The 13,502-nt window shown below is 41.8% G+C and overlaps 1 protein-coding gene across 1 annotated transcript in view; it reads left to right on the top strand.

Moving 5' to 3' along the window:
• The window catches only part of cadm2a (cell adhesion molecule 2a), a 225,509-nt gene that overhangs the window by 201,128 nt on the left and 10,879 nt on the right, over positions 1-13,502 (top strand). The window contains exons 6-8 of the mRNA XM_071521951.1: positions 3,347-3,508; positions 3,611-3,701; positions 3,846-4,024. Coding sequence (XP_071378052.1) covers positions 3,347-3,508; positions 3,611-3,701; positions 3,846-4,024 — 432 coding nt within the window. The remainder of the gene's footprint in view (positions 1-3,346; positions 3,509-3,610; positions 3,702-3,845; positions 4,025-13,502) is intronic.

Here is a 13,502-nt window from a genome sequence, read left to right as displayed (position 1 = left end):
ATATGATGGCCTCTTGTGTACTTATCCCCTTGCGTTCCTCTGCCCTCCTCTTGTCAAGTTTTGCGAATCCAGCTGGTCTGAACTGATCTTTCTCAACTGTTGAGGAAGAGAGAGTGGCATGGCTTCTCTCCAATCCTCCCCTCTTTTTCTCTTTGTTATGTCTTCTACAGTTCTTTTCTTTGTGAGGAAATCCAGCCATTTTCCCTTTCTCCTGTTGTCTGTTTGGCCGTTGCTAACACTGCAGACCTGTCAATCATTCATCTCTAGGGGAGGCGGGCTCATCGCCTCACTTGGGGGAAGTGACTGAGCAGAATGGATGATTGGCAGAGTGGAGAGAGAGAGAGGAGATTGTGGGGTGGGATGCGTAGAAAGTGGAGCAGATGAGAGCAGAGGAGAGGAGGATATGGAGCGTAAACAATCTCTTCAGGAGATACAAACAAAGGCGACCAGCGCGAGAGAGACTGTACATACACTGATGCTCTCTTAAGTTTGCTATGATGAGAATACAGAACAAGAGAGAGACATGTTGGGCCAAAATACAATTTCACAAAGCAGGACAACTGAATATATTTTTGAAGTACAACCCAGGGACGACTGTGAATGTGTGGGCTTGATATCGTTTAAAAGATTGGCTGCTGGCACAATGTGGGCAGAACAATCAACTCCGAAAGACTGGCGTGGTTGAGTGAAAGTCATACAGAATAAGAGCACACTAATACTAACCCTAACCCTGCTGGCAATGAAGTTGTGGGCAAACTGATGGGTGCGAACGTTGGAGCGAATGTAGCAGCAGTGGGTTTTGGTCTGGGACACCTAAATTTGAATTTGCGGATGCTGTGCCGATGCAGAGGGAGTGGCCCAGAAATTTAAAGCCTAATAGGGTCAAGACTCATTTCAGGTGGAAATGGGGCCCATGTTGTGAAGCTATAAAACCAAACCCTGATTGAGGGGTTCAAGGCTAAGTGCAGATGGGAGATGGAAGAGGTAGAAGAATGAAAATAATTCAGCTACTTTTTTCATTCTTCTGGTTCTTTTTGATTAATGCATCTTGATGGAGCTGCAAGGTTGCAACAGATTTTTTACCCCAAGATGAAAGAGGTGGACAGGCTTGGTTTTGCCAAGTTGATTGTTTTTACTGTACTTCATAGGTAATATGTCTTGGTCGAGGATCTTGATGTCTTCTGAGCTGAGGTGGTGAAAAACGAGGGCCTCTCTAACCAGCGGGCCACACTGCCACTCACGGTTGATGTGGAGAGCTGAGGGTTTGTGAGCAGTCGATAAGATTAGTCCAAGGGCACAATTTCAAGGGAGCTAATGTGTTGGATGGGAAAAGGTAGATGATCAAAAGGGCTGGTCATGAAACTTTTTTTAATCCTTCGTCAAAGAGAGATCAAACATCTTTGGGCTCATCTAAAGCAGACATCAGGCTTGTGGAGACATAGGAAGCTGAAAGGGGAATGATTGGATCGGGATGTTAACCAAAATTCAGGTCATCATCTAGATAATGGGAGAAAGCTGTGTTGGGGGAGTTTTCTGATGCCTTGGCAAGGCTTAGGGGTGTTGATGGAGACAGAGAGGTGGACCAGCAGTCAGCTGTTTGGTTGGGTTTACAGCACAGGTGTTGCAGGCAAAGCTCAGAGAGCAGATTGTGCAGATGTAGAGGACTGTGCATGATGATGCTTTGCAACCAGGCTGACTGAAGTTACTGCCAAACATCTGATTGCCACAGAACAAGATGCTTGGCCATGGTAATCCTTTTGTCCCGATGAGGCTGCTGGTTGTCAGGTAGTAGGAGGATGAGGGGGAGAGGTAGAAATCTGGCATGAGAGTGTGTTGTGGGATTTGGACAGTGTGTGGGCACAGTGGATTCAGGCAGCCACACGCATAGATGGTCTTTTGGGTCACTGGTAGTTGAAAAGGCCTAAGGTGTAAAGATGGACATCACCTTGAAGGAGCCCCAGCTTTGCAGTGAGGTGGCTGGGTTTGATTATGGCCCTGACCAGAATTGTCAGTGGACCGAAATGCCAAAGCAGCATCTAAGAGATATGTGATGAAGATGCATGCTGAGGTACACAGACTGAGTGAATCTGATGAAGCATAAATTAGGGGTGAAACAGAGTCATTTGGAGAGCATTTGTCTCCAGAAAAATATCCCCATCAGGTGGCTGCAATTTCAAATTCTCAACTTTTTGTGCGATGCATAGCTGTATGTGATTGCAAATGAACTGGAGACATGTTTCTCGGTAAGGGCTTTTATACTGCTAGTTTAATGATCATTGAAATTGAGCGTAGGTGTCTTGGAGGAATGTTAATGAACAACGCTAGATTCCTTTAGAGAGTGGGAGAGAGGGACGCATTCCAGTGTTGTCCTGCTCCTGAACTCCAGTTAATTAATTAACTCTATTAATTAGACCAGGAGAATAAAAAAGAAAAAAAAACGATTTGAGAGCAGTGAGTATGAACTGTTTAAGAACTGTTTGTGTGTGTGTGTGTGTGTGTGTGTGCGTGTGCGTGTGCGTGTGTGTGTGTGTGTGTGTGTGAACAGTCTCTCTTCCCCATGCAGTATTAGAGTTAGGGCAAGAATTCTTAAGGAGTCAGTTCACCCCTAAATAGAGCTGTTATGTCTTGACACTTATTAAGAGCCGGGCTTTGTGTGGGCGTTCATTCATGCATTTGTTTGTTTTTTTGTTTGTTTGTTTGTTCGTGTGTAACACTTTTTGCCATGCACATGCACAGGGAATTACGGTATGCACTGTTAAGCGGCGCAGAGCCCCAACAGCCCTGCATGAGGGAAATACAATTTGCGCTCGTACACCAGGCAGTATGGTACAAGTCAAACAAGCATCAACCAACTTGAGGCTGGATGATTTTCTGTCTACAGGGGCCAAGTCAACGCACAAATTAAATATTTTGTTCAGCGATTCTCTTAGTTACAACAACACTGTGCTACTATAGCACTTTGGTGTTAACAGGTGGAATATTTAAAGATAGCGTAGTTAGACTCACTTCAATCATGCATAAAGGGCTGTAATCTCTTCTCCAGTTGAGAAATACCTACTTGTGTCACGTGTCAAATATTCAATAGCCCACCGTGGTGTTTTGCAGAATTGTTGTGTATTGAATATATAATAATACTTTGAATATTGCGCTTGGGTGCATGTTGCAACATGTTGCAACAATCAACATGTTGTTGATTGCTAATCAGTGACTCCTATGAAGTCTTCCTCTGGCTGTAAAGCAGGAGTAAACCTGATGTTGAACACAGAGCCATCAGGGTCAAGTGTGGCCATCACAGCCTACAGGATGAATGTGTTGCATCAGTGACAGCATGCAACTCTCTCCCAAGGTGCCAAGGAGGTGAATGCAAGTGGGAGGACATTTACAGTACGGAGCTCTCTGCAGCTGCACGTGGACAGGAATGATGATGGAGTGGCCTACACCTGCAAAGTGGACCATGTGGCACTCGAACAGACACCACAGCAAGCCACCGAAGTACTGGAGGTCCACTGTGAGTATGCACACATAGACATGTGCGCACACACACACATTGAATGTGCGCATGGACATATGTTAGCATGCAATACTTTTAAATCACGACTGTCTTTCCTAGATGCCCCTCGTGTAGAGATCATCCATTCCCTTGCAGTCCCTCAAGAGGGTCAGTACCTGAAACTGGAGTGTGTGTCCAAAGGAAACCCCTCGTAAGTCACCCCACATATGCATCAATAATATCAATTGTTGATCTAATGCTTCAGTCAGGTACAAGTAGCACGCCTTGCTTTCACTAGAAGAGCAGTTGTTGCTACTCAGTCTGGTATCGTCTTACCCGTTCTCTTACCTCCTAGGCCAGATCCTGTGATGTGGACAAAGGATGGCGGTGAGCTTCCAGACATGGAGAGGATGATTGTAGAGGGGAGGGAGCTCACCTTCACTTCTCTCAACAAGACAGACAACGGCACCTACCGCTGCGAAGCCAGCAACCACCTAGGAACCAGCAGTGCCGAATATGTACTCTACGTCTACGGTGAGTTCAGAGGAGAGGCTCATATGTGGGTAAACATGTTTCATATGATTATTTTCACATGCAGTGTAGCAAAGCAAAGGGAAAGGAACAGGGAGGAGGCTTTACAGGTTACTCATATTGCCAGCACTGATTAAAGACAGATGAAGGATCTATAATAAGACTCTACTTCAGCTGTGTTTCTTTATTTAATACGTAGGGCTACATATGCAGTTAATTGCCTGAACCTTTAATCCACAAGCACCAAACTCTGTCACAACAACCAGTATTGTATCACCTCCTGATCTGCATACTGTATCAGTGCTAAGAGTGATTAGTGGTACTATCTCTCGCAGGGAGAATAAGGGCCTCAGGTGACACAAATGCCACCAACGCCTTTCCTTAAATAAACCTGCGCCCCAGATCCTCCACACACACACACACACACACATACACACACACAAGGAGGCAAATGTGTGAGGGAGGCAGAATTTAGTGCTGCGTTGTCAGGAATATCACCAGGAAGGATAAGTAATTCCTAGTAACGCCAGAGGAGGTGGAGGATAAAGGGACTCAGTGTCAGGGAAAACAGATAGCTCTTCCTCTCTTCCGTTTCTCCACTGCCAGAGATAGCATTTGTCTTTTGGCATTAAGTAATAATGCTTAAAAAAGAGAGCAGAGCAGTGAGACTTCTCTCTTCCCTCTGTTTTAGGAACTTAGTGTGTGATGAGGGACGAAAACGGCAGACAGCTATTGGTCAGCGAGACTGTCCTTCAACTGGAGGCAAAATAGAAATGGATCAATAAAAGTATTGCATTATTATTATTGCATGCGGCTTGGAGATGTTTAGTTTGTCCTTTTGTTTAAATTAAATTAACTAATCTGCTAAAAAAAAATCAGAGAATAAACCTCTCAGGTACCAACAGCTATGTTTTGCGAGAGCTAGTGTTTTTAAATGTGTTCTCTTTACTCTCCATGGTGATAACAAGATGTAGAGCAAGTGAAGGATGCAACCAAGGTTAGTATCAATAGTTCATGAAGTGTTTGTTGCTGGACATAGCCAAGGCTACAGTAACACTTAAAACCCAGGAGTAGAGGTAGGGGAACGCTAGAAGCATCAACTTCTAGGTTTTCTTCTTCTCTAATTGTGCTCCGAACAACAGAACAGATGCCTCACTGGTAGAGGAAAATCATGAATTAACATGAAGTTATATTTGATTATTTAATGAGACTGTATTCCAAGTGCTCTGTTATTTATTCCAGTTAATGAATGCTGACATTGATACATATGCTGCATGTTTCATTAATTTTCATTATTCTTTATGAGCGAAATATAAACACATACATAAATTGTGTACTAGCCACGGAGGACGGTTGACTGACTACAGATTACAAAATGGAGATAACCAATTTAGCAATTTAACCAAGAAACCTTCAGGAGGCTCCTTGCTTATAGCACACTCATAACTCAAATTAGAACGTGAAGACAATTTTAAAAAAGTCAGTTAGTACTTTCATGGATTCTCATTCAATTCTTGTGGCAGCTTAGATTGCATGTTTATGTAGGGCTTATGTCATTTGTGGCATAGATTTTAAACTGTGTACCAATTAACTATGATGGATACATCAACACTCCTAGCTACTATCAGCACACTTTTACCACATATCAAAACAAGACTAGAATAGTCACATAATAATAATTGTATCTACCCAAAATATCTCTTCATGGGTTGCAAGTTGATCTTAATCCAATGAAAATACCTTTGTAGGCTGCAGATACGTTTAAAGAAATATTTTTAAGGGAGAAATAAGAGAAAGAAAAATTAAATTATAGTCACAATGCTAATTTTGTACATCTTGAAATAGTTTTGGTAATGATTGTGGATGATGATGGCACTAATTCAGATTACAGTCAGTGGAATTCATTTACCATTTAACTGCATATTGTGTTTTGATGTAACTTAAATGTAAGTTGAAGTAATTAGGTTACATTGCTGGGTTTGAGTATCCAGCAGATCTTACTGATTGGAAAAGGTAACCAGTAAGATGTAATACATCACATTAAGTAACTCAGAGCTTACACAAGACCCTGGTAAGTGAGAGACACAATGTGATCTGAGGGAAAACTTGCACTGAAATATAGCAATATATTGACTTAGATCACCAATTTGGCAGCTTGCAAGAAATACACAATTCTGTCCTTTTATAATTCTATAATTCATGAGTCCATTTAAATAGCCCTAGCCCAGCTCTTTATCACTTAAAACAAGAGAAGTTTCAGAACTTTTTCTGAGATTTTGCACTTCCTTTTCACCCACCTCTACCTCCTTGCCTAATCTCCAGTAGCAAGTCTTGTGGAGGTTTAATTAGTGTGCGTGTTCCACGTGCCAAGGTCTTTGTGTCCACCTAACAATTCCTTCAAATGCCAGCCCAATGTAACAACAAGAATAACCAATGCACTTAATGACAGTGATGCTATAAAACTGACAAATTCTGCGGCACAAAAAAGGTAATTGGGTATGGGAGGGTCAAAGAGTCCTATCCAGATTCATTACTTGTTCTTCTAAAATGGCACCCAGTCTGTTCCTACCCTTCATCAGTGATTCGCACACCTTTTAGCCTTTCACAATTGCTGCCATAATTCTTGGAAAATGCCTTTTTAATAGTTCCTCTCCAACGAAGAGACATTTTCTCTCTTGCCTCTCTCCTCAAGACATGCACTTAGCTGCTTAGTGATTCACGCTAAGGCTGAAATGTCACCCAGACACACAGGACAGTGGGCCCCGTGAAAGAGTACCACAGCCAATTAAAAGCCGCTACCCCAACATAAAAAGCAGGATGACATAAACATAAAACCCAAGGTGGTACTGTAACCTCATTAACTTTGTCACACAATGTTTCAATTCCATTTTTCCTGTTGCTTCAATGCACGGCAGTAAGAAACATCGCCTTGGATGAAGGAGCTTTACCACTATCCTCTAGTGAGCAGACCAAAGTCAAAAACAGAGTGTGACACTGACAGCCTGGCTGCCCTTTTTTGTTTAATCCTGAAATCAACCCTGCAAACAAGGTGGCAGACAATCTGACAACATTTAGAACTAACACTGCTAATTACTACCCTCCTGTGGACAATAGTTCCCTGTCTTTCAGAGCAGATGTCCACTAACCTCCACCAAAAATACGATCAATGTATTTGTGTAGTATGAGAATACAAATTGCTTTGCTTTAGATCTATAAATGTGCATGTAGTTCCACTATTTAGGTTGTTAAAAAGTGGTACACACACACACACACACACACACACAGACCCAGTTTCTCTACACCCAAGCTTTTTTATTAAATATATTTTAATAATGCGCTGAGGTTGAGGACAATGTCAAATCCAATATAATTTGTCAAATGAATCTCCACTTTTACTTGCATAGGGATGTTTTTCGTTTCAACTCACTGGTTGTTAGCAGACATCTATTCAAAATTAGACCACATGGACATTAGCATAGATCATTTGCAAATGCCAGATTCCTTTGTTCATTTGGTGTTATTCAACTTTCTTAACTTTCATACGGTGCGAGGTCCCCGATGCAGGATCTGCCTCAGGGCTCACAGACGTCAGCCGATTCAACTCTAATCCTGGTCTCTTGCTGCAGAAATCACCCTTACACTCAAAGACGAAAAATTAAATCACACCGACGGGGAAAATATAGAGAAGTAGGAATACACCAAAGCAGTATGGAGATGTCCTCACAAGTGGCAACATTTTGCTCCATTTACACTCATAGATACATACTGCATTATTATTTTCCTATTACTGTATCAACAGGAGCTGAATAGCCTGTCAGTTGTCTGTTTGGTTTAAGGCTTGCCTAAGACTAAGAGATCGAACAACACACTCAACCCATTATTGTGTTTACAGTGTTATCTTTTCACAGTTCTAAATTTTGCACTTCTCCCAAGCAACACCCACAATCTACTCTCATCAATGGAGGAAACTCTTTGAATATAGTCCAACTTAGCGCCTGTGTTTTCCCTTTCTGAACATTGCTTGATAAAACTCTAGCCATAGCCTGCAGTTTTACAGCAGATACGGTAAAAGGCTAAGACACACACACACACAAAAGAAAACACTTGTCCGCCACCGATGAATAAATCATTAGAAGTTCAGCTACATAGCCATGTGTTTGTTTTCTTAAACTTGTCCCGACTTGTGTGAACTTTGACCCAGACAGATTCATTAATAGTCAATCACCTGAAAGAGTTCAGCGGAGACAACTTCCCAATTCTGATGCGACAGGGTCATTCAAGGTGCATGAACTACACAGCAAAACAGCTGGTTAAGAAATACCGAGGTACACCGGTGGTCCTTGAAACAATCTAATCCGTTTTGAAATAAGGGATCAAACCTCCTGTTTATACTGCAGGAGGTGTATGATTTACTTCATTTTACGTTAACCATTTTAATTGTGTCATTATTTTGCCATTTTCAGTTTCCCATTATTATATATAATTGTTTGCCTCTGATCTGTTTGTGTCATTGTTTTATCTAATTGTCCCTATGTATACACTGTGTGTTTTTTTTTGTTGTCATATTGTTTTTGTGTTTGTGTATGTGTGTGTGTCTGTCCCCTCCACCAGACGTCCCCACCACCCTGCCTCCATCCACCACTCCCCCCCCACACCCCACTCCTCCAGATCCTACCGCTCCCTTAGACACCCACGCTTCAGACCCCACAGTCACTGGCAACAGAGGTACAGTACCACCCCACGCATCCGCACTAAAAACCCCTCTGCATTCTGTATTTGCACTTCCTTCTCATTTCCATGTCTCCTTCTCTGTCTTATTATTTCTCCTTCAGCCACTTCACTGCCTTAAGCATCAGTATTCCTGTCTTACGCAGACTTTCTGTCAGTCAAGCGACACAGAGAACAGAAAACTGTCAAATGCCGTAGTTACTTCCTAGGTCCTGATTTTTGCCTGTCTTCAGTCTGATGTGGGCCATTATGTCCAGCGTTTTCTTCTTACCCCTTTAAAGCTGTAAACATGAACTGTATGCTGTTTAGATGGACGATGGCTTCCATGAGTATGGAGTGAACTGATTAAGTTTTGAGTTTCATTAAAGGCCAAAAAAAGAGTCTTATTTACAAGAAAAGCCCCAGCCAGAATTCTTCATTTATGTCTCTAGGGTACTCCGGGTTATGTATCCAAAAAGATTATATCTGCTGAAATCCACCGTCCTTTCCCCCATTTCAAAGGCTTCAGTACTTCTGTGCCTTGAAACCTCAAAGAAGCAAATGTCATGTCCAACTGAAAATGTCTGGCCACTGGGGACTTCTCATCATGACTCCTAATACTGCTTCAATGCTCAGAGAATCCTGACTTTTAACTCTCCTTGTTAGAGAGTTAACATAGTAGAAACCACATGGACACCTTATTGCAAAGACAACATGTTTGTTTTTTTCAAGGGAATCTCGCTCTGATATTTATTTTCTTCACTGGGCATCAATGCAGTTGACATTATCCCTTATGTTAGCTTGTAATGTACACATGGGATATTACTGAAGGAACACTGAATAAAAAAATGTTGGGGAAGCACAAAACAATCTTATACGTGTTATCTCTCAAATCCCTAGCAAGTCACTTACAAAACCCACCTCCCAATATATTGATTTCCATGTCAAATGAGTGGTGGTCAGGTTACATTCTGATTTAAGTCAAGTTTATTTATAGAGCACTTCATCGCAGGCATGTCTCAAAGGATTTAACAGAGAATGAGCATAACTAGATCTAATTGATCACCAATCAGTTACAAAACAAAAATATATAATATGTAACAAAATAAAACACAAACAAAATAAAGCAGAAGACACAAAATAGCATGTTGAAAAGACATAACAGGCCTACCCAAGCAATAGCCGAGCCTACCTGAAACCACCAACATTAGACCCTCAGTGAAAACCTGATTCGAAAAAAAAATGGACCTTGGGTGGGCCGATTCAAAGAGGGATCCCCCACCAGGACGGCTGAGTGTGGAAATAGATGCAAACACAATTGCCAAAATGGACAATGACATGAACAATCACGATGAGATAAGAAACCAAACTAGAAGGGCACTCGGAGAGCGCAGACCTCCGCCAAGGTTCATGCTATTATTGCTTGTTCGTGAGTCGGATCCGGATCCGCTCCAAGTTTCATGAAAATCGGGCCAGTAGTTTTTCCGTAACCCTGCTAACAGACAAACAAACAAACAAACGAAAACATAACCTCCTTGGCGGAGGTAATAAGACAAAGAGAAACATGATGAGGCAGAAAGATGGGACCTCGGCCAGCACCAACGTCCACAAAAGCCGGGGCAGCACCCGCGCCCTCTGCCAGGTAGACACACTGCTTGCAAAACAGGTGTCTGAAAGAGAGGAAGGACAAACAGACAGCCACTCACACACACACACACACACACACACACACACACACAGCCGTGCTAAGCACAACCCACACACTCGGAGCAGACGTATTCAGCCAGGAACACATTCATACAGACAGCAGACAGGCAGTGAGTATAATGATGCAGACAGACCAAGAGGCAGCACAGAGACTGGGCTCCCATAACGGCCGGTTCCTATAATAATGCTGTCAAAGCTAAGGTAAACCAAGCTATGAGAAGACTGTGTCGGTCTTGAAATAGACACTCTAGGGTTGGTCATAAGACAATGAAAATAGATAGGATTTCAGTTTGGATTTGAAGATTTCAGAAGAAATATCTTCCTTAATCGCAAGAGGAAGTTCCCAAAGATAGGGAATCAACTTAAGGGACACTATACAGAGTTTTTAAAATAAGATAACATCCATTCAGCTCAACTTGAGGGATGATCAGGTAGTGGGTATTTTTGGGATTTGACCCTTACTGTGTTTTTCCCACTTCTCTCTGTTCATAATTATCAATCCAAGCACTCACCAGCGGTCTCTCGTTTCGTTATCACTTCTCCTTCCCCTACACTCTATCTCCTATATGTGTCAGTGCTCTCTCTCTCTCCACAGAGACGTCACAGGGTCTAGCTTCTGCCCTCCCTCTGCTTTTGCTCCCTCTCCTCAGCTGCCCTCAACTTCACATTGCTCCTCAGTCCCCTCTACTTAAGAATAATTTTGCCTCATCAACGCTGCTTTCTTTAAATTACCATCTTTAAAGCCTTCCAGCAGTCTTGAACCCTGTTCTACTCTTTCTCTGCTGCTTTGGTTTCTCTTCAAGCATTTGTTTCAAGTTCCCCTCACTCTCCCCCTTCTCTCCTACCCTCGACATTTCTCTGAAGACCCTCTTAGATAACAGGCTTCCACACGTTGTTGGATATTCCCCATCAGTGTGTCTCTATCCTCCTCTGATGTCTGTTTGTGTAGTGTAGAGACACAAGAGCAGCTGAGCTTTTTGGTGTATCTTCAGGGAATCTAAATACCAGACTCCTTCACTGTCTTCCCAGTCACAAGATACTACACTATCGGCTTTCGTGTGTCTGCTTGATTGATTACCAGGTCTTTCCACGGGCTCTGGATGAAAGCAAACAACTGCGCTGTTGTACCGCTTTGTCTTTTAATAAAGTTTTCTTCCTGCTTGGAGGAAATACATGGGTTGAGCCGCATAGCCAGTGTGCAACATACCCAAATCCCTGATGAGTTCTTTCTCCAGCACCTTCCTCTCTTCTGCCTCATACTACTCTCACTTCTCTCCACTCTTGCTCTGTGTTATCAGTATTTTATATTAATGCAACACTAGACAGCCACAGCTGAAGGAGGGGTATCTCCCAACGAGAAGCCGTTCAGGCAGAGAGGCATATACAGAAAAAGGTAGCAATACCTGGACACAGGAAGGACTGTAACTTGTTTACATATATTGGTTTTCACTAGTAAATTAAATGGAATAATTGGTAGATGTCAAAAGCAATGTGTACAGTTAATCATGTTGCAGAACTGGTCGGACATATTTCTTCACTTTTTCTATGAGAGGTGTTAATGTGTTAGACTATATATTAGGTGCAGGCATGGGGATTTGTATCAGTCCTTGAGAAATTTTAATGTTTTCACACCGTGGGTATAACTCATCCAGTGACACAGCAAGGCAATAAAAAGGTGATACAGTTATTAGGATCCCATCTAAAACAACAATTCAGCTGCAAGTGATTTCCATATTGCTTACTTTGTGGACTCTAAAAGTATGAATGCTTGATGAAAATAGATTATATCACAAACTTTATTTCTAGTAGTGCAAGTGGCTGTAAAAAATTATAGAGAAAGAGTTAATGACATTCAACCTGAAACTAATGGCTTTGTGGATCGCCATAGTGCCTCCAGCACATGCTGCTAAAACTGTATATCTGCTACTTAAAAGGTCCAACATGGCAAAGGTTATATGTAATTTTCTGTAGACGTATGTGCATAATCAAACACACACATACAGCATTTACTATAATAGGGTAAACACTATCATGTAAGGTAAATGCATGATTGTAATCCTGTTCTTCATAACTGTAAGATAGTTGCTTGCTGGATATTGCAGTATGTGTGCAGGCTAAAAGCTCTGCAAAGTAAAGTACTGCTTTACAACAGGCTCTTTAAAATGTAGTAAAATCTGACTGTTTCCTGTGTTGATTTATGAATGGGCCACTAAACTAGTTTCAGTATAAGGCCTATACGACAGTGAAAAATTCCTATTGACGTTTTCAGATGACAGTGTGATGAATATACCGCATTCAATGTACAAACAACTTCAACAGTGTAGATTTAATTGGAAAAAATGCTGCTATATGTTTTTCCTACGTCCTATGACAACTTTGCAGTGGCCACCTCAGTGATTTTCCCCACCACCTTAGACAAATAGCACATGCATGCTCTAACTGAAACCTTCATATGAATTTATTTGGCATATTTCAGCAGTGAAGAAGTCACAGAATGGTAGTTGCTTTTCCCTGATTCCACTGGATCTAGTTAGGAATACTAGTAAATGGTGTATTTGTGTATTTATTTTTGTGTCTTTCCAGCCCCTCAATCAGTTCATACAGACAGTCTGAAGCTGGTTCGGTTAACTTTCAGCGCTGCAGCTTCAAACTAAATCTACAAGGTTTTCCTCTTCCTTTAATAAAAAAAAAAAAAACTATTGTCATTCATGTATTAAACCTCCCAGACCTTCAGTGTTAAAGCCTCAGCCTTAATTGATCTCCCCTGATTTTAGTGCTCTTTGAGAGTCAAGAGTGTGGTCTTTATGCCTTTGATCTTAATAAGCCTTGTTAGCAACCATGACAACCATGGCAAGGTGATGCTGCTGGACTGCATACTCACCAGGATGGAGACACAGAGCTGACCTGTCATTGGGCCCAGAGGCAATTTTGGATTGGTGGTTAGTATAAATGTCATCAAACTGGAAAAAAATGTTAATTCAAAATCTTGCCAGATTTATGTTAATTAGAATAAATTATACCTGAATTCACCAAATATATCAAATATTCACATCACAATATAAACAAA

This window comes from Centroberyx affinis, unplaced genomic scaffold, assembly GCF_046629955.1.
Source record: "Centroberyx affinis isolate AG114_WGS23_722 - 3 ecotype Tasmania unplaced genomic scaffold, CSIRO-AGI_Caff_v1 ptg000946l_1, whole genome shotgun sequence".
Taxonomy (NCBI): domain Eukaryota; kingdom Metazoa; phylum Chordata; class Actinopteri; order Beryciformes; family Berycidae; genus Centroberyx; species Centroberyx affinis.
The sequence above is the reverse complement of the archived record's forward strand: the minus strand, read 5'-3'. Positions and strand labels throughout refer to the sequence as shown.